This window comes from Artibeus jamaicensis, unplaced genomic scaffold (genome assembly GCF_021234435.1).
Source record: "Artibeus jamaicensis isolate MK-2021 breed Jamaican fruit bat unplaced genomic scaffold, CSHL_Jam_final scaffold_1019, whole genome shotgun sequence".
NCBI classification, from domain to species: domain Eukaryota; kingdom Metazoa; phylum Chordata; class Mammalia; order Chiroptera; family Phyllostomidae; genus Artibeus; species Artibeus jamaicensis.
The window spans coordinates 3,280,247-3,307,841 of NW_026522025.1; the positions used below are offsets into that span (position 1 = coordinate 3,280,247).

General features: G+C 35.7%; 1 protein-coding gene across 11 annotated transcripts in view; it reads right to left on the bottom strand.

Moving 5' to 3' along the window:
* The window catches only part of TUT4 (terminal uridylyl transferase 4), a 127,267-nt gene that overhangs the window by 17,966 nt on the left and 81,706 nt on the right, over nt 1–27,595 (bottom strand). Inside the window, exons 20-32 of one of the 11 annotated variants that reach the window (XR_008389701.1) lie at nt 25,503–25,616; nt 21,145–21,222; nt 20,824–21,001; nt 20,514–20,561; nt 20,339–20,421; nt 16,443–16,558; nt 15,326–15,546; nt 12,457–12,557; nt 9,256–9,703; nt 4,560–4,718; nt 2,559–2,674; nt 2,191–2,220; nt 1,086–1,206 (exon numbers count right to left, since the gene is read on the bottom strand). Coding sequence is in view for 9 of the 11 variants with exons in the window: in XM_053655431.1 (XP_053511406.1) it covers nt 2,586–2,674; nt 4,560–4,718; nt 9,256–9,703; nt 12,457–12,557; nt 15,326–15,546; nt 16,443–16,558; nt 20,339–20,421; nt 20,514–20,561; nt 20,824–21,001; nt 21,145–21,222; nt 25,503–25,616 (1,635 nt within the window). In the remaining 2 variants the exon portion in view is untranslated. Of the gene's footprint in view, nt 1–1,085; nt 1,207–2,190; nt 2,221–2,268; nt 2,764–4,559; nt 4,719–9,255; nt 9,704–12,456; nt 12,558–15,325; nt 15,547–16,442; nt 16,559–20,338; nt 20,422–20,513; nt 20,562–20,823; nt 21,002–21,144; nt 21,223–25,502; nt 25,617–27,595 lie in introns of those variants that run through there. The other 10 variants (XR_008389700.1, XM_053655433.1, XM_053655434.1 and 7 more) reach the window with 10 other exon arrangements.

Genomic DNA, 27,595 nt, shown 5'->3' on the forward strand with positions numbered 1-27,595 from the left:
GTGAAAAAAGTGAAAGGGATTAAGTAGTACAAATTGCCAACTATAAAAATAGTCATGGAGATGTATAGGGAACTATTCTTGTCAGATGGGTACTAGACTTATATTGGTGGTCACTTCATAAGATATAAATGTCTAATCACTATGCTTTACCCCTGAAACTAATATGTATGTTAACTATAATTGAAAAATAATCCTAATAAGTAGCTTTAACCTGTCAACATTTTACATATATTTTTATCTATTAAAAAAAAGAAATAGTAAAAATGTTCACTTCGGGGTATTAAACTGTTAAATAACAAGTGAAAATATTGTCTTCATGTCATTAAACATTATACAGAACACTGCATATGACTAAATTTTTGCCCTTTTCAACTGCTCTACAATTAATTTCAATAAAAAACTTTTAAAGTTTATAATTTCTATAAAAGGTTTGCAAACTTGCCCTAACTGGTGTGGCTCAGTGAGTTGAACGTAATCTTGCAAACGAAAAGGCCACTGGTTCGATACCCAGTCGGCATATGTCTAGGTTTTGGCCGTGTACTAACACATAAATTACAAACTTAAGAGCCTTCTATTTTTCAATTAGGAACAGTTTTGCCAATTATTCAACACTGGTAATCCTGAAGGAGGGACAAATGAGATGCTGAAAATTACTATACAGTATAAACACTGTCTTGTATAAGTAAAACCTACGTTCAGTGAAGTTTATTGCCTGTTAAATTTATCTTGTCAAGTCACATGGTGCTTGCTTTTAGGAAGGAAGGCTGAGTTAGGGGTGGTCTCTAGTTGCAGACTTTTCTTTTTAATGAAAATTTCAAATATATTCAAAAGTAAAATTAGCTGAATACCCCGTACACCTCATAACTCTAAAGCCTGAAATGGAGATGAAATACTTGAATACAAACTTTTAAAAGAAAATCTTCAATGCTCCAAGTTACATTTTAACACAAAAGCATACATTGGACCAGGTATCTCATTAACAAATAAGTTAACTCCACCACTTAGGATTCTTAGGGATGCTGAAGCTTTAATATGAAAAAGTAACAGTAAATACACCTGATCTTAATTTAACATTTAATAAATACCTTTTCAGGGCTGTAAATATAGCAGGAAACCCCTCAACCTCCTGCAATAGATTTCAAGCATCTTCCATGTTGGAAAATATGGCAAAAGCCCAGGAAGTCTCCTATTTTAAGTAATGCATATCTGAGGAAGCAGAACAAAGATAGTACACTCACTGTCCATAAAATACATTTCTTTTTACTTATTCTGCACATTTCCAAAGAAATCTTTAGCATCATTTGGCCTAAAATCCCTGGCAAATCTCCTTTAGGGATTTTTTTTTTAAATGATTTTATCTTAATGTACTAATACCCAAAACAGCTAAAAAAAATCTACCACCAATCACACAAAAGTTTGATTTCCAACTATAATTACAAATATGACTGGTAAACACCATCATGGCAAGTGTACCTTTTAGGTAGCAGTTTAGGACTCTCAATGGTCTGACCAGTGTTTCTCAGTCCATAAGAATTACCTTCTTTTAACTTTAATTGCTACTATCAGTTTCAGTGTTTAAAAACTCTCCTTTAAAAGATGTTTCCATTTTATTTCCAACATGTTTAATTGTGCTACCTTTGAAAATTTTCACTTTATAGTTTTGCACCTTAGTTTTACTCAATGATAAAATGGAGACAGCATTTGCTTCTATCAACAGCACATGGGCCCTGGCTTGGTACCTCAGTTGGTCAGTGTCATCCCAATACACCGAGGCTGCAGATTGAATCCCCAGGCAGGACACATACAAGAATCAACCAATGAATACCTAAGTAAGTGGGGCAACAAATCAATCTCTCTTTTTAAAAAAAAGACTTAAAAATTTTTGCATATGGGTGTTGAATCCAATAAAATAAGGGACACCAAAAAAAATCCGATTTCTAAAATATCTGTGAAAATATACTTAATGGGAGTAAAACAAGTCTGAACTGTTACATTATATTTCCATCATCTAAACAACCAGATGAATTAACCAAATCTGACTCTTGTAAAAAAGATTTATTAACTTAAAATAGAATTACTTCAAATACAGATAAAAGCGACCTTCTGTTCAAGTTTGAATATTTTCAATATACAAGAATGTAAAAAAAAAATCTGAATATTCAGGTTGTAGTTTTATTTTATTTTTTTTACCTTTTAAAAAGTTTTTGGCACTACAAGGTTCTGTAAAGAATAGAAGTGACAAATTTAAAACACATGAAAGTCTTTCCTAATTCTTAAGAACAATATATAAAGTCTGAAGCAACCAAAGTATGAATACAGCTAATAGAAAATAAAGAATGTAATTTTTAAAATTCTCTCTTTATACAATTCATCAAGGTTAAACAAAACATAAAATTCCCTTAAAAATAGGGTAATAAAATAGATGAAATTTGTATCACTCAATTTGGTGATACTAGTAAAAACTATAGTTCATATTTATATACAAATAATACAGTTCTTAAAAACAGTCTTAGAATTTAAATAATCTATCTAAACATGTTAAAAGTTTAAATCAGGACCTGATTTGTTTTGCTTTCCATTAAATGTCACTTTTTCTGCTGAATGGAACTGACATTGAGGTACGGATACCCTTGAGACAGCAGGATTGGCTGGTTGCTGTGCATCGGTAGACCAGCTGAAAGAAAACGGACTTGCATTACTCCGACACGTTTCCTCTTGGTGGGTGGGGACAACGCTCTCTACACCGACGGGCAGCACATCTGTCTGTTGGACACAACACAGACAGGAAACTGAAAGGCTTATTGCCTGTTTACCTGATAATCCCTTAGAATTAACTTGTAGCTATTCTTTTTTTTTATATATAGTAAATATGTGATGACACGTGTCAAAACATTTGGCTGGGGTGAGGAGGGAAGGGAAATGTGGGTATTCTCGAAAGCAAAGAGAAAAAAGAGATGGAGGGGAGGAATCAAGGCAAACAAACCCACCAGGGAAAAACTTTAGACTCTCCCCACTAAAATAGCTTGTATGACCAACAGTACCTTCCCTCAGCCCGAGTTCTTTGCTAGAAGATGAAAACAGTCATGGTCAAGGTTCTGCTAATCTATAATAGAGGGGATGCTTCATCGGTGTATGAGTAGTTGAAGAAGACTGAATGTATCAAGACCAACAGTCATACTATACTAGTGGCTTCCCCTTAAAATTATTTCATTCAGTCAGTATTTCTTGAGTATATTCCTTTAATTTCTTGAACTCCTAAGTTTGTGTTTTTTAAAAGATTTTATTTATTTTTAGAGAGAGGGGAAGGGGAGAAAGAAGGAGAGAAACATCAATGTGTGGTTGCCTCTCACATGCCCCCCTCTGGGGACCTGTACCGCAACCCAAGCATGTGCCCTGACTGGGAATCACACCCAAAACCCATTGGTTCACACTCAATCCACTGAGCCACACCAGCCAGGGCTTGAACTCCTAAATTTAACTATAATAACTATGATTCTAGTTTTCCTAACTATTTAGGTTAACCAAGAGCTGAAGGCCAGACTCAGACATCCCCTGTTGGAACTGAGGTACCTTTGAGGCAAGCAGGCTAGATGAAATGCTCCAAGTTCCTTGGCATTCTCTTTAGTTTGTAATAACCATTACTTAGATAAAAGTCATTATTGGTACCGATAATGTACATCATTACCAACAGAATATAGTGAATTTTAATGTCATTCAAGTATCAGTTTTACTAAACAAATACGACCACATCACTACTTGACTCAAAAATGTCTATTAGGGTTTGACTTCATATTAAACTGAGTCCACTCTTTTATGATATGGCTTCAGCCTACCTTCTCTAGTCTCATCACCTATACATCTTTCCCATTTACCTCATACCCTAGTCCTATTATTTTCTCTCCTCTTTTTCCCTCATGCCAGGAAGAACTAAGAAGACTCATTATTCCTTCACCCCTTCCCCTCTAACCTCTAGAAAATCTCTAGGAAAAAAATCCTGAATCTCTCACGATCTAGTTCAGCCCTTATATCTGTGGCTCAACAAAGCAAAAGGTCACCAGTTTAATTTCTGGTCCGTGCACATGCCAGGGTTGTGGGTTTGGTCCCTGGTTGAGGTGTTTGAGGCAACCAATCGATTTTCCTCTCTCACACTGGTGCTTCTTTCCCTTTCTCCCTCCCTTCCCCTCTCTCTAAAAATAAATGCAAATTTAAAAAAATGTTTCCATTAAAAAAAAGTTTAAATGTAAAAATCGTGGGTGATTTGATCCCTAGTGTCCATATTCTGCTCTCTCTGCCAGAGCAATATTAACTGATTCCTTTTAGCCCCTATTCTCATTTATTTTACATTTCTGGGTCTCCTAATAAAATATGCATTAAGTGTGGGGATTTTATTTGACTCTTGCTTGAACAACAAAAACCTAGCATAGTCTAACAAGGCATGCTCTCAATAAATGTTTACTGAGTACCTAAATTTTCCCTCTTGTATCCTGGCCCTCACAAAGCCTTCTTTGTCCCAAAACAAAACCCACCCAGCCTGTAATGAAATTTGTAAGCAATGGTACCTTGAGTGTAGAAAGGTTTGTTGGGCTGAAATCTGGCATTTCCCTGATGCATGAAGTTTTGATGCAAACCATAAGGCCACGAAGCTGGGACAAGTGGGAAATGGGGACGTGGTGCATGTTCCCAAGGAATTGGAGGATTTAGTCCTGGAAAGCCTGGCTCTGCATTTCAATAAGAAAGAAAAGACATATTTTAAAACATCAGCTTTTCCTTATATATAAACTCATACATTCCTTCATTCCACAAAGACTTACTGAGTACCTGTAACTGGCCAAGAACTATGCTACATGCAAAAGATATAAAAACAAAAAATTTTTAAGACTCAAACACTGTAATTGTGCCCAAATTATTCAAACAGGAGACATAAAAAAAGACATATGATAATATGTGGTAACCGTTGTAACAGATCGGTAGGTGTTCCTAAGAGGGGACTAAACAAGTTGTTCAAGGTTAAAGGTTTCCCTAAGATGACCGACTAAACTGGGTTTTAAAGTACAAGGAATGAGTTTGGGAAAATGGGGCAAGGAGGGCATTTCTGGACAAAAGGAACAGCAGTATAAAGCAAGAAAGCAGGAAAGTGCAGCAATTTTGGGAATCTTCAAAACAACTGACAAAATAGAAATAGGGGTAAAGGAAGGAAGTGATAACAGAAAAAGCTGAACAGGTAGGTAGGATCTGTATTTCAAAAAACCTTAGTGCATCATTCAGGAGCTTGTATGTTATCCTAAAAACAATGCATGCCGACTATCCTAGAATTATATCTTGGCCGCAAAAGAAACTCAATTTATTGGAAGCTGAGACACTTTGTATAATGGTTGAGATCTAGGGCTTTGAAGCCAAACAAGTTTAAGTTCAAATCCCAGTTCCAAAAATTACTCAGGTTAAATATGAACCTCAGGTTCTCATGAGGATTAAAATTAGATAAAAATATAAAAGTGTCTTGTACAAGTTGTGGCATATAAGTAGGAACTCGAGAAATATGACTCCTGTCCTTTCTCAGACCCCCACTAACCTACTTCTCTTTAAAATGATCTTTGCCCTAGCTGGTGTAGCTCAGTGGATTGAGCACGGGCCTGCGAACCAGACAATCGCGGTTCGATTCCCAGTCAGGGCACATGCCTGGGTTGCAGACCAGTTCCCTGCAGGCCAGTTCCCAGCAGGGGACGCACAAAAGGCAACCATACATTGATGTTTCTCTCCCTCTCTCCTTTCCTTCCCCTCTAAAGATAAATAAATAAAATATTAAAAAAAAAAAAGATGATCTTTAAGTGCTGTACCCCTGTTGGTGTTTTTTTTTTCACTCAGGGTCACAACGAGACAGGAAATAACCTGAAAGACACTACCCTTATTCATTAAACTTCCTACCAGGAACTGAAATTAGGAAATAAGGGATAGGGAGGAGTAGAGAGCAAGAAAATGAAAATCCCTATTAGCTGCATTCCTTTTAAGCTCAGTCCTTTCAGGAGGCAACAAGAAAAATAAAGCCACTAGTTTACCACAAATTCATAAAACCAAGTTTCAGCTAAAAGCTGAAGCTGCAGGGCTCAGTTAACAATAAATGAGATTAGGTATATATATCAAGGTCTTGACCAATTGAGAAATAATGTTTTAACATTAAGGGGTATTTTTAAGAATATATTCCAATCTCCCCTGGCCATTTTTCACAATGAAACAGCTTCATAATACAAATGATACAACCTCATTAAAGATAATTTCTGATGAAATCAGAGGTGTTCAGGGTGGTATGGCCATAGACAAAATAAATTCAAAAATGAGGGGAAAACTCACATAATCTCCCACTCTAAAGCAACCCCTATAACCATATTTTCATCTAGTCCTTCTGTTTTTAATGAAATAGCAATTTCAGCTGAAGATTAACTAAGAATTACACATCCAGTGGGGGTAAGGGGGAGTGCTGGGGAAAATGAGACAAGTATACTTGAACAAGAAATAAAAAGTGTTATACATCCATGCAACAAATAAATATTTACTAATAGTTTACTATATAAAAATAATAATATATGAATAATATATCTACCATACATCAAGTGTATGTACATACATCCATCTATACTGGATGCTAGGCAGTGACAGGTAAGAAATAAGTCAGTCTCTAGAAGTTCAGTCTAATGGGTTCTGCAGACAAGAGGCAATTTCATCACAGTGAGACAAGGATTATGATATGGGTATTAAGAAAACATGGAGAGAAAAGATACCTAATACAACTGGAGAGCAGGATCAGCAAGAGCTAAAGGCTTCCTGAAGAAAGTAATTTAAATTTAAAAAATGGAGAATGAGTGAGTTAGCCAAGCTTTGAAGCAAAGCAGAAGGAGGTGAGAGTAAGCAGAAGTAATGGAAAAAATATTCCAGGTACAGGGAACAAGTGAAGCAATCAGGGGTAAGAGACAGTATGATATGTTTGTCAGATACTCAGTTCATTAAGGCTGAAACAGAGATCAGTTAGTGGTGGGGAGGAGGAGGACATAAAACTGTAAAAACTGATCCTTGGCTGGTGTGGCTCAGTGGACTGAATGCCAGCTGTGAACAAAAAAAGGTCACCTGTTTTATTCCCAGTCAGGGCACATGCCTGGGTTGCAGGCCAGATCCCTGGTTGGGGGTGTGCGAGAGGCAACCAACTGATGTTTCTCTGACATATCAATGTTTCCCTCCCCTCTCTTCCACCTTCCCTTCCCCTCTCTCTGAAAATAATAACATTAAAAAAAACCTGTAAAAACTTGTGCCAACATATCAAAGGTCAGGACACTGAGTCTGTCTTTAGGGCTATAGGTCAATGACTATCCTGGTGCATGTCATGGCTTATATGCAATAAACATTTTTTGAGTGACAGAAGCAGAGGCCACATCAGAATGACCTTGTATGCCATTACCTTTTCATCTTAGAAATCTTAATGAGTTCCCACATTCTGGCACTTCTCAGCAAAATATATTATCTATATTGCTCCAAGAAAGGTCACAGATACCGCCTACACCAGTCCTCTAAAGAACAGCATTCTTTGTTTAAAATTATCACTAAAATTCTTATGAAAACTGATGAAAGGAACCAAGCTTTGAATGTACATTTCCCATACAACTGAATGTACATTTCCCATACAAACTACATTTCAGTATAACAAAGAATTTATAAAGAAAACTTCTTTATATAAGAATAAACAGTAAACAGAAAAATCATCGTTTTACAACCCTTAGTAAAATAATGGATATCAGCAATAATTATCAATGGTGGCTAAGACTTATATAAAAATTAATGAAGAACTTGATAATGGATAGAAACATCAGGCTGATATCACCTAACTCATAATCAATGTTAAGTCACTAAAAGAAGAACGAGTCAGTTCCTTCTAAAGTGCAGTAATAGGAAACATGCAAGATCAACCAAGAAGTAAGGTTCTCCCCAACAATACAAAAAACCAGATTCTAATCCAGCCTCTGAACAGAACCACCACTTTACAGGACATGTAGGAACAACAGTACATATGACACAATGCCACAAACATAGAGTCAACACCAGAATGTGGAAATGCTGTTTCTTCAATAAACAGTTAATGTGGGAAAGAAAATAGTGAAAGGAAACTGTTGTAAATTAAAAGAGATTTAAGAGATATGACAACCACATATAATGAATGAGCTTTGCTTGAATCCTCATTCAATAGTAACAATACTTTTATAAAAAGAAAAAAGGAACAAGGGTTGTGTATTAGATGATCCTGGTTATGGTAATAAGTCTTGATTTTTCTTAAAGAAAACAAAGTTTATAAGTACATTTCATACAGTGTCTCATAAGGGGTCAGATAAAATTACAGAAAATGCTGATAACTATTAAAGCTGGCTAACGGGAAGGGAGGAAGGTTCCTTATACTTCACTCTTTTTGTGTACATTTCAAATTTTCCATGATAAAGAGTTTTAAAATAAAATAATTATTACTAAAAAGCTGGACATAAAATTAGATATATGTTATATATTAACTATTTTCAAACATGCAAATATTAGAAAATAAATGGAGGGCAACACACCAAATATTACTTAATAATTATGTATAGGAATTAAGATTGTGAATGATTTTCTTTTTCAAATGTTCTATAATGAAAATCTATTACTTCTAATAAAAAATTATTATTTTTTAATGCTACTAAGTCTACCAGTATTTTTGTTTGTAAAGAACTGATCCTTACTGGCCAATAGTAAAGAGTCCAGGACAAAGAACACAGGTTTAAAAGAAAGAAGAACTGAATTAAACGTTGCATCTACTATGATTAATTATGACAGCATGATAATTAAGTTACTTAACCCTTCAATTTCCTCAACTGTAAAATGAGTGTTAACAATACCCATACAAAGTAGTACTGCAGTCAAAATTTAAAGTAATATTATGTATATTACCTCATTTAATATTTACAATATCCTTGAGAGTTAGAACTATTAACATCCCCATTTGACAGATGAAACCAATGCACAGAGATTAAGCAGCAGCCCAATGCCACATAATGAATGGCAGAGCCAGGATTCAAATCCAAGCAGTCTGAATCCATAGCTCACCCTCTTTTTCTAATCCTATACTGGCCTTCCCCCGCCCAAATATCACTTGCATTCTTTTGTTCACATTTATTTCCCCAGGTTCAACCAATAATATGAATCACCCAACCTTTCTACAGACAGACACAAAAGAAAAGAAAGGGTTACCCGAATTCCCCACTGCACCATTGTTCACCAGGGAATTTGGAGCCACAGTACGAGGCCAGTGTCCATCATGAGAGGAGCTAGGGATCGCCACAGGTCTGGCAGCAGGTTGTGCAAAGATGATGCTGGGATCATTCAGGCCAATATTGCTGGGGGCACTGCCTGGTGCAGAGTGGATCACTGGGCCATGGATAGGCCAGGATGGGGCAGGGATCTGGAGGGGATGCATTGGCAACAATCCCATACTGTGCATGGGAGAATACTGAGTTGGTGGTGACTGGGGAAAGTTATATATCGGCATCTGGACTTGATGGGGGGGCTGGGCTCCTTGCTGAGGTGGGCCAAGCTTGGATTGGGATCCTGGTTGGGATGCAGGCTGGGTAATGGCAGCGGACTGGGAAGAGTTCTGTGGAAATGGTGGGGGTTGGGGAGAATAAGATGGTGAATCAGACTGCAGAAGAAAAAAGATAGATTTTTAAATTAATTTATAAACATCTTAATTTTACAAAAGCAGTGATCAAAATAAAAAATTATGGAGTTACTGCATTAAAACATTATAAACAAAGCTAAGGATATACATAACAAATAGTAGAACCCCATTTTACATGAAGACAGAATTTTCACAAGGTCCTAAAACCCATCCTCACGTATTACCTCATAAATCTTTTTACTGCCCAAAGAAAAGACGGCCCAGACATCATTCCCATCATGTAGAATCCATACTTCCAACTGTAAGTAGACACTTACACCTAACTATCTCACTCACTTTCATTCAGTCCCTCAACAAGTATTTACTAAGTGTCAATTATGTACATACCATTGTTCTAGGAATTAAAAATATAATACTAACATGCATATTCTCATGGAACTTACAGTTTATGGGGGAAAAGAGGTGGAGCAGATAAAAATTACACAAGCAATCACAATAAAGCACAATGATTACTATGATAAAGAATGCAATAATGTATAGTGTATAATGAAATGACAGAGTGTGAACACCTAAACTGACTTTGGGAGAAGGGGGAGGGGCGGGGAGATAAGATGAAAGAAAGAGGAAACCAGGGAGAGTTTCCTGGAGAAAATGATGCTTAAGCTGAGACTCAAGGGCAAAAAGAAACTGGTCTGATTTAAGGCCCTGGCTGGTGTAGCTCAATGGATTGAGCACAGGCCTGCGAACCAGAGGATCGTGATTCAATTCCCAGTCAGGGCACATGTCTGGGTTGCAGGCCAGTTCCCTGCAGGCCAGTTCCCTGCAGGCCAGTTCCCTGCAGACCAGTTCCCAGCAGGGGATGCATGAAAGGCAACCATACATTGATGTTTCTCTCTCTCTCTCCTTCTCCACTAAAGATAGATAAATAAATTAATTAATTTTAAAAAAAGAAAGAAACTGGTCTGATTTTAAAAAGGATAGAGAGATGAGAAGAAAAGAGTATTTCAGGCAGAAGGAACATGACTGAAAAATAAAAACTCATGGCTTTTAAAGTAACTGGAATCTGAAAGAAGTCTGTTATTGTAAGGAAAGAGGAATGGAGATCTGAGGCTGAAGAATTAAATAGGGCCAAGATAATGGACAGTTCCTATAGGACCTATAGTTTAGACTCTTGGGGGCATTGGGAAACAAACCCTGAAGGGTTTAAACTCTTCAGAAACATCACCAATTTCCATTTTAGAAAAAATATTCTGGCTTAATAGGAATGAAATAGAGAATATTTTAAAAGATAAATAAATACAAGACTGTTGAGACTGTTTAAAAGGCTGCTATATGTAATACGGGCATCCTGAGATGATGGCAGCCTATGCTAGGGAAATACAACATAGAGACAGAGAAGAAAATGGCTATGATCTAGTTATTTTTATATGCACAAACAATGGGACTTGGTGACTGACTGGATGCGGGGGTTGAGTATGAGGGAGAAGTTCAGAAAACTAGATAGTGGGAACATTCCATGAGATGGAGAACATAAGAGAAAAGGGCAAATCTAGGGAGTTGGAGAGAATATAAGCTACATTCTAGACAGGCTGAATTTAAAGTGCTTTGTGAAACATCAGAATAGTAACGTCCATGAAACAGACTCTTCCCAAACATCAAATGAAATAGACTGTTAGAAGCAGAGAATGTTAGAGGCAGCACAGGGAAAGTGGTTTAGAGCACAGGTTTTAGAGACGGCTTGAGGGTTCAAGTTTTACTTCCAAGTATCTGCTGACCTCAGCAAAGAAACTCCAATCTGTTTCTTTACTTGTAAAACATAAATAATAACAGAACCTACCTCATAGGTTTTTGTGAAGATTAAACAATACATATGGAGAATATAAACACCAAATTCAGGATAGTAGATACATTTTAGTGGACTCCTACATATTTTTCCAAGATTCCCTATTACTGGTTTTCAAATGCTCTAAGTACGTTTTCTAAAGTAAAGATCACATCAGATTTTTAGAATGTTTAAGAGTTAACAACTCTGAAACTACATTGACCTGGGTCTCAATCTTTTCAATTTCTTATTCTCACTTTTCCAATTTGTAAAATTAGTTCATACTAATACCTACCACTTCACAGGGCCATTCAAAGAATTAAATTCGGTAAGTGTCAAGTACTTAGAGCAATGTCAGGTTTAGAGTAAGCATTCAATTAGTATTAAATTAATTAAAGAAGGTGAATACAGATTCAGACAAAAGAATTAACTCAACAAAGTTATTATGAAACATGAGAATCTGAATTCTAATTCAATACTCTGTTTTTACAGGGTATATTTCACTAGGTATCCATATCAACTATAAGGAGACCAAAGTTTCAAGCAAGTGAAATGCCATAATGTGTATTGCCCTAACACTACTAACCCCCAATACAGTTCAATTTTTGTGTCGTTTTTAATTCATGGTACTGATATTTTTCCACTAGGCAGAGCCTAAAACCTCAAAGTCATTACCTTATTTTAATCTAACAAACAAACTTGTTAATTATCTTATTTTATAAGTAATAAAGCAGGTTCAATGAAGTTAAGGAGTCTGCTCATATATATAAATACATCTATTATTACCATAAGTAATGCTCCTTTCTACCTCATACCCTTTAGCAAGGACACCTCTACAAAGCACTATGTAATCTGGAAAATTCAACCAGAATGAAAGATCAACCCTACCACCCACCAAAAATAGTGCTAATTTTCCTGCCAAGACTAACCAGTTTGCAAGTACAGTACTTACACATTCCGAGGACTGTCTAGTCCTTAGGGACTGATCACCTTGTTGCTGGGATGAACTAGCCACTTGTTGGGCATTTACAAGGTTGCGGACCAGCTGGGCTGCTAAGAGAAAACATCAGAAAGGAAATCAAAAGATAAAATAGCAGAAAAATGACAATCTATAAAAGAGTCTCAAGTGTCTCTGAGATTTTAAAACTTGGACTTTTAAACCCTGATAATGATAACAAAGGTCTTATAAGAACTAATTTAAAAGAAAACGCCATTTTTTTTATCTTGATCATTAAAAAAAAAATACACTGATCCTAGAGAGCAGAACAGATGTAAAATTAGTTTTCTACAATTAAGAAGCCACCTTCTGCGGTAAGAATCTGAATGAAAATAATTACTTTAACTTACTCTATTTTTAAAATATGTTATTGATTATGCTATTACGGTTGTCCCATTGCCCGCCTTTTAATTCATGTCCATGTGTCATACATGTAAGTTCTTTAGCTTCTACATTTCCCATACTATTCTTGCCCTCCCCCTATCTAGTTTCTACCTGCCATCCATGCTACTTATTCTCTGTACCTTTTCCCCCCTTCTCCTCCTCCCACTCCCCTGTTGATAACCCTCCATGTGATCTCCATTTCTGTGGTTCTGTTTCTGTTCTAGTTGTTTGTTTAGTTTGTTTTTGTTTTTGTTTTAGGTGTGGTTAATAATTATGAGTTTGCTATCATTTTACTGCACATGTTTTTTACTTTCTTTTTCTAGATAAGTCCCTTTAACATTTCATAAAATAAGGGCTTGGTGATGATGAACTCCTTTAACTTGACCTTATCTGAGAAGCACTTTATCTGCTTTTCCATTCTAAATGAAAGCTTTGCTGGATAGAGCAATTTTGGTTGTAGGTCCTTGCCTTTCATGACTTGGAATACTTCTTTCCTTCCCCTTCCTGCCTGCAAAGTCTCTTCTGAGAAATCAGCTGACAGTCTGTAGGTAATCGTCTTCTTTTCTCTTGCTGCTTCTAAGATTCTCTCCTTAGTTTTAATCTTGGGTAATGTACCTTGGTGTGTTCCTCCCTGGGTCCAACTTCTTTGGGATCCTCTGAGCTTCATGGATTTCCTAGAAGTCTATTTCCTTTGCCACATTGGGGAACTTCTCCTTTGTTATTTGTTCAAATACGTTTTCAATTTGTTCTTCTTCCTCTTCTCCTTCTGGTACCCCTAAGATTTGGATGTTAGAATGTTTAAAGATATCCTGGAGGTTCCTAAGTCTCTCCTCATTTTCTTGAATTCTTGTTTCTTCATTCTTTTCTGATTGGATGTTTCTTTCTTCCTTCTGCTCCAAATTGATTTGAGTCCCAGTTTCCTTCTCATCACTATTGATTCCCTGTACATTTTCCTTTATTTCACTTAGCATAGCCTTCATTTTTTCATCTAATTTCCAACCGAATTCAACCAGTTCTGTGAGCAGCCTGACTACCAGTGTTTTGAACTGTGCATCTGATAGATTAGCTACCTCGTCGTCACTTAGCTGTATTTTTTCTGGAGCTTTGATCTGTTCTTTCATTTTGGCCATTTTTTTGTCTTGATGCACCTGTTACATAGTTAGGGGCGGAGCCTTAGGTGTTCACCAGGGCAGGGTAACCCACATCGCTATGTTGTGATGCTGTGTGGGGGGGGCAGGGGTCCAAGAGGGAACAACGGCACTTGCTCTGCCCTCTACCAGATTTCAGTCACTTCCCCTGCTTCCCCCAAGCAAACTGGGCTCTTCTGGTGCTGATTTCGATGTGGGTGGGCTTGTGTACATTCTAGGACCCTGAAGGTCTCTCCAATGAACTTTCCTCTGAGGATGGGAGTTCCTGCTCCCTCTTTGTTTAGCCGGTTTATCTGCGCACGAATGTGGGACTGCCTGGTCTGCCAGCTGCATCCTTACATACCCCGTTCCACAATCCACCACCTCGCTGGGTCCTCCAGCTGACACCTTGCTATGAGCCCTCTCTGCCCAGCTGCCCAACTCCACCCCTCCTACCAATCTGGATGAATGTGTAACTCCTTGGTTATTGGACTTCCATACAGTTCAATTTTCTGTCGGTACTGGTTGTTTTTTGTTTTTAAAATCGTTACTGTCCTCCTTTTGGTTATGCGAGGAGGCACAGTGTATCTACCTATACCTCCATCCTCGCCAGAAGTCCTATTATTTTTCTTTCAATAAACTCTCACTGGGGATTTTAATTCTTAAAATTCCTTAGGAAATATAAAAGGAACAAATCTCACCCTGATTAGTGTGGCTTAGTTGCTCAGACGTCAGGCCACAAAATGAAAGGCTGCAGGTTTGATTTCTGGTCAGGGAACATACCTAGATTGAGGGTTTGGTCTCTGTTTGCGTGTGTATGAGAGGTAACTAATCGATGTTTCTCTCTCACATCAATATTTTTTTCCTTCTCTTTCTCCCTCCCCCTCTCTCTAAAAACAAAGTCTTTTAAAAAATAAAATAAAATATAAGGAATGAATTTCCCTCTCTCATAATAGCAGTGAGAAGAGACATAAATTTCCCTATGTTCCCAAAAGAAAACTTCTCATTAACTTCTGGGGGAGGAAGTAAACTTCCATTAATTTTTATATTGAGAGAAAAGAGTATGTGACTCAAATCAAAAGAATACTTAAAGGGAATTGATAGAATACAACAGACCACTAAAGACCTAGAAAGTTCATATATCCAAATACTGTTCAAAATAAAAGCCTGTCTAAATTTTCTCTCTTTTAAAAATGGTATGGTCCAAAACCATGCAGCTAGGTTTGGTATGGAAAGGATTTAGGGTCCTTAGAATGGCATCAACATAAATTACTTCATTTACACCAGAAACTACTTTAACCTTTTCTATTTACCTGCCACACTGCTATTCCTCTGACGGGCCAGCTTGACCTCTGGACACTCTCTTCGTACATGCCCTGCATCTCCACATATAAAACATCTGAGGTCTCGGGAGTCTCTGAAGTCTCTAGTATCATGGAGGTCTCGGGAATCAACGTCTCGGGAGTCTTTCTCCTCTTCATTCCCTTCCTTCTCTTCTTCACTGTCTTTCTTCTTTACTCTAAACAGTAAACTGCTGATACCAATAATGTGGGGCTAGGGACTTGTAAACTGAGGGAGTCATAGAACAAACTAATATACAAGAGTCTCACAATTAAAGTGACTAATATTCCCATGTTTCATACATCTTTTTAAAACTCACATTTATTTCACAACTACTCACGTGGCAAAAACTGGGTATGCTAGTGCTTTTATAATAAAATATCAAATTAAAAAAAATTAAAGATCTATTTAATCTAACAATCCTTAGAGGTTGGTATTTATTATCTTCATTTTACAGTGGAAGAAAATGGAGCTTAAGGAAGATAGTATCTTACCTAAATTTAATAGTCAGTAAAAACACTGATTAAAAACTAGAGAGCTTGTTCTACCTGAAAAATTGTAAGCTCTTCATAGCAGGCAAGACTTATGACTGAAAAAGGACTTTTCCTGATCTATTAAACATAGTATATATAGAAAGAAATACAAGGAAGTATTTTTCACAGATATATAATTTAGCAGTGCACAGAACACACATTCCTGAGATAAATGTTATATACCTCACAGTATATATCTCAAATATTCAGTTAATTATATTTTAATTATTGGTTTGAATGACTATGAAATCCTCAGCCAGAACCCTATTCTTGGGTCTTGGTCATTCTTGTCTTGGCTCCTAGCACAGTTCCCAACATATAGCAGGTGTCAATAAAAAACAAATTGACTTTTAATAAGTAAACAAATGAACATTATGAGACATCATGGTACCACAAATAAATCTCACTCTATTATAAAATTCTGCTAAAATATACATTTACTAAAATCCAATTTAAAGCCCTGAACTTTCTCACTTAAACCTTTTTGAATAGTTATAGCTACAGTTGACCTCAACTTTAATTTTCCTGTAATGCTGACACCAAGTTATTTGCCAACCTTCTCCTTTTAGGGCAGTCTTTCATGTAGTGGCCTATTTTTCCACAAACACGGCAACATCGATCATTGGGAGCCAGTTCTCCATCTGTTAACACTCTAGAATCAAAGAAGTACTCCTAGAGAGAAAATACAACTTTATTAGAAAAAAATCACTACAAACTTTCAAATACAAACGCTAAAGAGACCAAGATGAAGAAGTGGTTTAAAAAAAACAGGAAATAAATATCAACAAATAGTTCACTCAACTAAAACAATATCAAAATGATATTCTTGAGAAACAAAATGAATAAAAGCCAAAAAAAGAAACAAAAAAAAAGAGATTCAGAATTATCAGCATCAACATCACTTTACATCCATGATATTTTCTCTTCATCTGTAGCATCTCTGCATAGTATCTCAATATAGATCTATTTTCATCTTTATTCTATATTTGAGGACATTTAACTTTTAAAAGGTCAAGTCATTTGCTCATAGTGGAAAAGCTAGTATGGCAGATAAAGAAAGGATTTAAAGCCAAGTATGCCTGACTACAAAGATCATGCTTATTGCTATACCAGGCTACTTCTGAAAAGGATTAATTCTCTAGTATAAAAGAGCTCTATGTAAATAAGAAAATCATGTGGATTATTTAAAATATAACTGGATTTGCATTAAAAACTTCAAGAAAATATAACATTTTATTATATGAAGCAGGGTTTATCTAAAGAGGTAGGGAAACAATAAGTATATCATTTTCCAAAGTCTTAGAAGAACCACATTCATATTTGCTTTATGCAAGTACCTTGCTTTCCTTTAGCTTTGTTTTGCACTATTACAAAGACTAGTTTGTCCTGACAGTACCCGTATCTCTGAAAGGCAAGAAAACATACCTACTTAGTGCTCTTCAAATCTAACTAAAAGTCAGGGATAAAAGTAGAAGAAGGCAAACTCACTAGGAGCCCTATCATAGTAAGTACTGGTGAGGAGATAGAAAAACTGGAACCCATATACACTGCTGGTGGAAATGTAAAATAGCACAGCTGCTTTAGAAAACAGTTTAGCAGCTCCTTGGAAAGTTAATATGAATTTTTCAAAATGACCCAGCAATTCCATTAGGTATATATAGCCCCAAAATGAAAACATACATCCAGACAAAAATGTGTACATAGTCACAGCAGTATTACTTGTAATAGCCAAAACTAAAAAACATACAAATGTCCAAAAAGTGAATGGATACATAAAATGTGATATATCCATTCAGCCACAAAAAGGAATTAAGTTCTAGCACATGCTACAACATGAATGAACCCTAAAGACATTATATTAAAAGAAAGAAGCTAGTAAAAAAAGGCTACATATTCTATGATTCCATTTATATGAAATACCCAGAACAGACAAAGCTACAGAGACAAAAACTAGATTAGTGGTTTGGGGAATGGGAAAGAAAAGGAATAAGATTTGATTGCTAATGGGGACAGGGGCTTCCTTGAGAAAGAACAAAATGTTCTAAAAATTAGATTTAGAACATTAGATTTAGATCCTGCATATATACTAAAAACCACTTTATTGCTCACTTTATATGGGTGAATCATACAGTATGTGAATTATATTTCAATAAAGCAGTATTTTAAAAAATTCTTCACACTTACTACTGATAAAATCAATGTAGCTAAATAAAATCATCATCATATTTTCTGCCACAACAAAATGAAGGCCTTTTTCAATTCACCCAGTTGATTAAGGCAAAAACCTAGGAAACATCCTGAACTACTTTTCCTTCACCCATAACTTGTAATTAATCACCAAATTGTATCCATTCTATTTCTGAATCTCTTTATCCACCGGGTTAAGGTGACCTGGATTTGGGGTCAGCAACTTTTCTGTAAAGTGCCAGATAGTAACATCTGGTCAAGATGGATTAGTAGACATGCTTCCCCTCCTTACAAAACCACAAAAAGAATTACAACTAAATTTCAAAACAAATACTCCCAGAACTGTTAGAAAATCGAACTGTATGGAAGTCCAACAACCAAGAATTTAAGCCACATGCATCCAGATGTCTTAGTAGAAGCCACACTACTAAGACAAAATCAAAGCAGCTCTAATATTCAGAAACAAACACAGGGACACTGCCAATTTGAGGAGACAAAAGAAATATGGCCCAAATGAAAGAACAGATCAAAACTCCAAAAGAACTAAGTAATGAAGAGATAGCTAACATACCAGATGCTGAGTTCAAAACACTGGTAATAAGGATGCTCACAGAAATGCCTGAGTACAGACTCAAAATAAAGGAAGAAGTGAAAAGTATACAAAGTGGAATAAAAGAAAATATACAGGGAACCAACACTGAAGAGAAGAAAACTTGCCCTCAAATCAGTGATCTGGAACATAAGAAATAGAACATTCAATTGTAACAGAATGAAGAAACAATTCAAAAAAAATGAGGAGAGGCTTAGGAACCTCTGGAACACCTTTAAACTTTCCAACATCTGAATCATATGGGTGCCAGAAGGAGAAGAGGAAGAACAAGACACTGAAAACATATTTTTAAAAAATGAAAGAAAACTTCCCCAATCTGGTGAAGGAAATACACATATAAGCCCAGGAGCCCAGAGAGTCCCAAAGAAGTTGGACCCAAACAGGAACACAACACACCAAGGCACATAATCATTAAGTTACCAAAGACTAGAGAATCTTAAAAGTAACAAAAGGAAAGGGGACAGTTAAATACAAAGGAGTTCCCCCAAGACTATCAGCTAATTTCTTTTAAAAAAACCTTGCAGGCACCCTGGCTGGTGTGGCTCAGTGGATTGAGTGCCAGTCTGCAAACCAAAGGGTCGTTGGTTTGATTCCCAGTTGGGGCACATGCCTAAGTTGTGGGCCAGGTTCCCAGTGGGGGGCGTGAGGGAGGTAACCACCCACTGATGTTTCTCTTCTTCCCCTCTCTCTAAAAATAAGTATTTAAAACAAACAAAAACCTTGCAGGCAAGAAGGGACTGGAAAGAAGTATTCAAAATCATGAAAGGTAAGGATCTATATCTAAGATTACTCTATCCAGCAAACCTGAGATTTAGAATGAAAGGGCAGATAAAGTGCTTCCCAGATAAGGTCAAGTTAAAGGAGTTCATCATCAGCAAGCCCTTACTATATGAAATGTTAAAGGGACTTATCTAACAAATTGAAGATGATCAAAACTATGAACAGTAGAATGACAACAAACTCACAATTATCAACAACTGAAACTAAAAAACAAAAACAAAAACTAAGTAACAAGTAGAACAGAAACAGAACCAGAGAAACGGAGTTCACATGGAGGGTTTTCAGTGGGAAGAAGGGGAAGAACAGGGTGGGAGGGGGGAGGAAAGGGAGCAAAAAGCATAATTAATAGGCATAAAATTAGACATGGAGAGGTTAAAAATCGTATAGGAGACAGAGAAGTCAAAGTCATATAAATATATGTACAACCCATGGACATGAACTAAGAGGGGTAAAATGCTGGAGGGTTGGGGGGTGCAGGGCAGAAGGGTGATAAAGAGGAGAAAAAACTGGGTAAACTGTAACAGTATACTCAATAAAATATACTAAAAAATGCTCATTTGGTACATCCTCTTTGTCAAACACTACAATAGGCACTGGAGATATACTGGTAAACCTTATGGATAATGGACCATCCTTTTGGAAATACAGCCTAGTGGAGGAGATAGAATTTAACAGATTAAACAAATATACAAAATTTAGCAGGTATATCATTATGGACTATGACAAATGCAATAAAAAAATACAGGGTGCTACAAACATATCTTTCCCTATTTCTAACACCAACTTAGAAACAGGAGTAGGCCTTCTTGTACTATAAAAAGAAAAGTTCTTTAAGAAAAAAGAAAATACTAAGATTTCATATTATGTAAACTTACAGCTTCTCTGCCAAGGAGTGGATAAAAGGGAGTACCAAAAAGTTTCCTTCCATTGATAAATGCCTTCATGATGAAATTGGTCACTATTGAAGAAAGAAAAAAAAAAAACAATAAAGATGCAGACTATAATGTGTAAAAACTTCAAGGGCACAGAATTTCTGTATTTAAAACTTACTTTTTCTAGAAACTCCAGCACCAAGATTATGATTCAAGTCAAAAGGGTCTAGAAAATAAAATTTTTATTGTTTGAGAATTATGTTCACTGTTACATTAAATATATGTAGTAGCCATGACTACAGTCTAATACGATATAACTTAGACCATCCAAACAGCAAATTATTTTTTTATCATAGATTAAAGGGTGGAAATGATAAACCGAAAGAATCTTCTAAATTCTAATGTGTTTCAGTTTTCCCCTCAATTTCCTTGGCCAAATAAAATTGGCTTCTCATTTTGCTGTTTCTGAATATCAGCTAAATAATTACCTTCAATTGCAATGCATTTGGACGTCCACTGCTTCTCAAAAGTTGTTAACAGCTTTTTCTGCCGAATGCTAATTACATATTCCTTAAAATCAAACTCTTCAGTATAGAAGCGAAGCAATCCCAACCAAAGCTCTCCTAGTGTTTCCGTGTTCTTTCCAAGTGAAGGTAAACGCTTTTTCTACAAGTTAGAAAGAGAGAAGAAAAAGAAATATCTATACCTATCCAAAATACAGACTCCAAATCCAAGTAAAATTATTAAATTATGCAAATCCTAACATTTATCAGAAAGCATTCCATAACATAAAACTATTTAAAAATTACCAGTTCTTCTGTTTTATCAAAGAAAAAAGCATTCCATCCATCAACCATTCTCTGTGGAATCTGTTTTCCATCAAAGATCTGCATAAAAAATTAATGTTTATTAGATTTTAAATCATCCAATCCCAAAGCCTAAATACCCTCACCTCATTTTAGAACTGAGCTATAACAGACATATTGAAATATTTCTTCCAAAGTGAATATGCCAAGAAGGTATAATTTGACATCATTACTAATGAATAAAATGTTCCTGAAAGACCCATTTGATGTTACCTATTTGGCCTGTCAAAACACATCTAGCCCAAGATTAACAAAGCAAAATGAAAACAGTACTTTCATCCAAGAATCATGGATGTAGAAATACGTAATAAATAATACATATTGATTGTACATCCAAAGGAAATCAATGGAATTGCTTCTTTTGGTAAAGGGCTCTAGTACCTTTAACCTGTAAAGACCCCTGGACACTGATTATTTTAAAAACAGAAAATTAGGTAGCTTTCCCTAACACCTTATAAAGATTATAAAATCTTCATGATGAATTATGAGTAATAATTCACTGTCCTAAGGAAGAAAAGTACCCATAAGATGACTGTATAGGCATAACTAACCTCTACAAGCAGTTTTGAGACTTATTTTCTATAGGTGCTTTAAGAAAGAGATTAGGTTCAGAGTCAGCAGACCTCATTTGTAGTCATAGTCCTGCCAAGTGGTGATTCTGGGCAAAACAAGTATGCTCCTAAATCCTCATTTTTCCCAATGAAAATGAGAGATTAATTAGGCTAGTTCTTTTCAAATTTTCTTTCTGTTCAGCTGTAATACTCTTTCCTAAAATGAAACTTTCCTCAAGGTTCAGAAGTGTAAAACAGATAAAAGCAAAGGAACTCTGACAGAAGAAAACATACCTCATCTTTCTTTACCCTACTCCTCATAGGTTAAATGAGCTTGTGAGACCCTACTAGAATATATACTTTAAAACCACTAGATAAGGTGATCCCCATGGCCTCTTCCATTTTAGATGGGAAAATGATTAATAAAATTAGCCCTGGCCAGGTAGCTCAGCTGGTTAGAGCATAGTCCCAATATGCAAAGGCTGTGCCTTTGATCCATGGTCTCTCTTCCTCTGTCACTCCCCCTCAAAACAATTAACAATTTTTTTAAACACTTAAAAAATCAACTACATGTCTGGTCTCTCTAATTTCACTCTCAAGTTTAAGTTCCTTGCAGGTGAGGACTGTAACTTATCTCTGGAACCAAAATTCCTACTATTACATCAAAGCCTGTCATATAGAGAATACTTAATATATGTTTGTTGAGTGAATATATCTAATCTATAAGCATTATTTACATAAAAGTTTCCAGGGACCCAATCTAGTAAGTTCTTTTTTATATTTACACATAAACAGTTTCCAAAGATGACTTGGCAAAAATTCTGACATTTCATAAAACAAAAAAGGCAGAAATTACAGATATTCATATCTAAAACAAAATACATGGGATTCTGCCATCAAAAAAAATGTAGGTTTTAAAGAGGCCAGAATATTTGATGCTATTATATGTATTACAGGGAAATGACACACAGTATCTTGTTAGAACTTGATTCTTTTTAAGAGAATTTTGACTTTTGAGTAACAACTATGATCCAAACCCAAATACATTGGCCGATAACACAGTAAAAGGCCTCAGAGGGTGTTTAATCACTGATTTACCTGTTTTTCTAAACTCTTGTTTCACAATGCCTACTTTTTCCACTCTGTCTCAGCCCTTATAGGCACTAAAACCGTATCTTCTCTTTCTCTTGTACACACACACACACACATTCTTTCCATTTCTCTCCTCTCTTTTCTCTTTCAACACCAATCATTCTCCACTCAAGCACTAATTGCTCCCTCTAAAACCTCACCAAACAGGTTAATCATATTTGTACAAGAAATAATCCTGTACATTTCTGTATTTACTGTCTCTTGTAATATTTTAGTATCTACTATGATATTTAAATTGCAATTTCTTAGTCATGGTAAAATACACATTCACAAAATTAACCATCTTAATTAGAGTATATTATTCAGTGGCAATAAGCACATTCCTGCTGTTGTGCTACCATCTACACACAGAATTCTTTTCATCTTCCAAAAAAGAAATTTTGAACCTATCAAGCAATAATTACCCATTTCTCTCTCCTCCCTACAGCCCCTGGCAACCAGCATTCTACTTTCTATGAATCCTGTCTACTGTCCTAAGCACCTCATATAAGGTAAATCATATAAGTATTTGTCCATCTGTGACTGGTTTGTTTCACTTAGCACTGGCTCACCCATTCAACTGAAATTTTTAAGAAAACACAGCAGTTCATAATATCAAATGCAAATACCATTCCCTAATACTTATTTTTAAGTGAAAATTTACTTTTACTTAAGATGATCTGCTAAAATACAGTAAAATCTTCTGTTTAGAAAAGCTCCTTTTGACCTAAAGAATTTTGTGCTGTTGACCACAGAAAACATTCTTAGCAGAGCCTTATTTATACCCAGTCACTTAAAGTCTAGGTTCAATCAAAAATGTAGTCAAAGATCATCAGCTTCATTAAACATATCCTTACCCTTAAAAGTTGATCGATGCCAATGACCAATATTTAAATGATGCCAGAGCAATGGACAATGGGGTCCCATATGACAAGCAAAAAGGGCCAGAAGCAAAAATCCATATATCATCAGTTCATATGTATCACAAAGCCCCCCACAATCACAGTTCATTATGATGGAAAACATTCCATGGACTGTCTCTCATTTCATCAATCATTGTCTGTTAAGCAGATAATGGGAGAGTTCTTGAAGTAGGCTATGGCAATCCTCCCTATATTTTTCCAATAATATTAGTAAAGCTGCTAATGATAATAACAATTAATAATAATAAAAGCAACCACCATTTATAATACCTACTTTAGTACCTACTACATTCAAAGTTATTCTATCTCTTTGTCTCTTATATTAACACTAAAATGATACCATTATTACATTTTTACTGATGATGAAACTCAAAAGTAGTGGTGGTCAGGCACCTTTTTGAAGGCCACAATATCAGAATTAGGGTTCACACCAGTTATTTCTGGCTCCAAAATCATGTCCTGCTCCTCCCATTGTATCATGCTGCCTCAATGGCTCCTTATCCGTGTATAATATAATGAGAGAACATAGACAAACTATTATAATTGGTGTGCCATTTTGCTTAAGCATAGTATTCTATCAAAGTCATAGCAAATGGCTGCTATGATATCACTAGGGCAATGATGCAAATATTCCCAAATTTAAAGCCTTGATAACAATTAGACTAATATAGAGAATGATCTTGACACTGTCAGGCCTAATAAATTCATGCTTAATTTTAAATAACAGAGAACAACCTTGTTTAAAAAAAACCAATCACTCAACATAGATTTAGCAACATAAAATTTTCTGCTAGAAAATATTTAAAGTTTTTATTTCTCTTCCACTGTTTGTTTAAAAGGGAAGAGAATGCTGCAAAAACCACACAGCATTCTTTAGAACTTTTTTAAGCTAAGGCCATCTGACACCCACAATATGGCTGATACTTTGTGATTTTCTTCTTTGACACAACTATCAAACTTTACGTGAAACCAAAATATGTTATTTACCAAACAACTCTGATGATTCTCTCCCTAAGAAATTAGAACTGGATCCTCCTAATGTGTGCAAATCCACTTTGTGCCAAGAATGAGGAGGAACCAATAGATAATTAAGAACTCTTTTGTACCTGTTTCAGAGAACATAAACTGTCTACAAGAAGGGACTCCATGAGTCACTAACTCTGAGTGAATGAGTATAATCTGTTTCTTCTGATGTATATTCTTAGGCTTATTGCAATTAGTATGACCTTACAGAGATGAGGAAGCAGTTCCTTGGGTTTTCTCTCAACCAAATTTCACAAAGCTGACCAAAATATAAACAGAAATAAATCAAGCTTCCTTGCCAAGGAAAAGGAGAATACTATGGAGAGAAAAAAACTTAAGTATTTGTATCTGAGAGACTAATATATGAGGTCATTGATCACAATATATATTTCATAATGATCTGCAGAATTCTGACTGTAAAATACAAAAATGTTGCAAAAGATATTCAATAGTACTGTTCATCTGATATTCTTTTGGTAGTCTATACTCTCCTATAATAAACTTTCAAAAAGGTTCATTGTTTGATTATACTATTAAATGAAAGAAGAAAAATTAGAATGTCATAATGGGAAAATCTTTCACAATCTCATGAACTAAATAAGGAAGACCTATATGGTTATTAGATCACTTGTTTTCACAATAAACTCCTCCAATATTTTCTTAAGACACCTACCTCTTGTAGAACTGGGATAACAGGTGGTTTTCTCTGCTGTAGAAAGTACAGCACCATAAGGATATAAGCATATGAAGATAAACTTCCCCTGGAAGCGTCGCCAATATCACATCGCTAAAGAAACATTAACAATGATTGAAAAAAAACTTCAGAATCTTACTCCATGCAGAAATATTCACTACATTAGACACAATTTTTTTTTTAGCGCAGCAAACTGGCAAATATCCAGAAGTTAAATAACAAACTGTCATAGAGGGTGTAAGTAAATGAGGCACCTACACATTATAAACTATAAACCTATACATCACCTATACTACTGCAAGTATAAATGAGTATAAAGTATATGAAAAATAATTTGGCATATCAAAATTACCAAAGCACATTTCCTTTAATCTGGCAGTTTTGTTCTAAGAATTCATTCAGCAAATATGCCAAAAAACATGTAAAATGACTAAATAAGAAGTGGTTTTTTTAAATTGTAGAACTGTTTTAATAGCAAAAAAGTCAGACAACTTAAGGCTCATCAGTAAACCAGATTTTAAAACCTGATGAGTATCCACACGTGGAATATTAAGCAGTTTCTAAAAAACAGAGTTCTTATGTATATATAAAAAATTAATCTCCAACATCTATTGCTCAGTAAAAAAAGAGCAAAGTACAAAACACTGTTTTCAGTGTGTTTATACCTATACTAAAAATGAGGTAGGAAACCTTTTGTTTTTAATCCTCACCCCAAAACACTCTTATTGATTTTAAAGAGAGGGTAAGAAAGGGAGAGAAAGAGGGGGAGAAACATATCGGTTGCCTCTCACACACACTCTGACCAGGGACCAAAACTGCAACCTAGGCATGTGCCCTGACCAGGAATTACACTTATCACCTTTCAGTTACAGGATGACACGCCAACTAGCTGAGCCACACCAGGATAAGGTAGAAAATGTATGGACTAGTATATTTCTGGAAGAACTCTCAGAAGAGAACTTTTGACAACAGATATCTCCAGCAAGAGGCCCCGATTGGCTAGGTAACAGGGAGATTTTCAATTATAAACCCCTTCAGACTTTTTGAGTTCTGAACAACACAAATATGTTGGTTATTTTTTAAATGTTTTTTAATTAAAAACTAAACAGCCCTGGCCACGTGGCTTAGCTGCTGCAGTGTTGTCCTGCACATCAAAAGGGTGCGGGTTCTATCCCAAGTCAGGGCTCACACAGGAGGCAACTGATGGATGTTTCCTTTCTCTCTCTCTAAAATCAATAAATATATCCTTAGTCAAGGATTTAAAAAACCCTAAATGAATCCTCAGAGACTTCTCTTGAGTAAAACTTTAGCTGATATTATATTAAGGCAGAGGAATCATTTCCTTCACATGAACCACTTGGTTTCATTACTACAACTCCATAGGAGAACTATCATGTTGGAGAAATTTTATGACATGAATCCAAAAAAGCAGCTCTATCAACATGATCTGTATGTAGTATGTGGATAAATATCTTTTTTTTCTAAGATGATCTCTGTCCACAAAGACATGTACAGGGTTACCTAAACAAATATGTCTCTCCAATCAAAGGGCAGGCTTAATGAACCGAAAATGTGACTTAGTCACTCACCTACTAAACCTTTCCACCAACATATTTATAAAATTAACTATTAACCAATCGTCTACCACAAATCAGGCACTATACTGAACTAGGTCTGAACAGAGGTCTCTACCTTCATGGAGTTTACACACTAAACAAACAAACAAACAAACAAACAAACAAAAAACCCAAATTCAGTACTCTAAATGTTATAAAAGTAAACAGGGTTTTGTTGGCACTGTTTCTTTTCTTGGCTGGAAAATGTTATCACTAAACCCAAATATCAGATTTCCTAACCCAGAGATTCTTAACTAGGATAGTATGCCAACTACCATGCCTACAACTAAAAATCATTATCACATTGAGAAATTTTACCAAGTAGAAATTTTCGAAGAGTGTTCACATGGGAATAAAGCACACACAGGAAAAAAACTAAGAATCACCCTAAGAGATATAAATTTCAACCATTTAATATTCAGTATTTCTCTTTATAAACTCAGGTAAACAAAACTC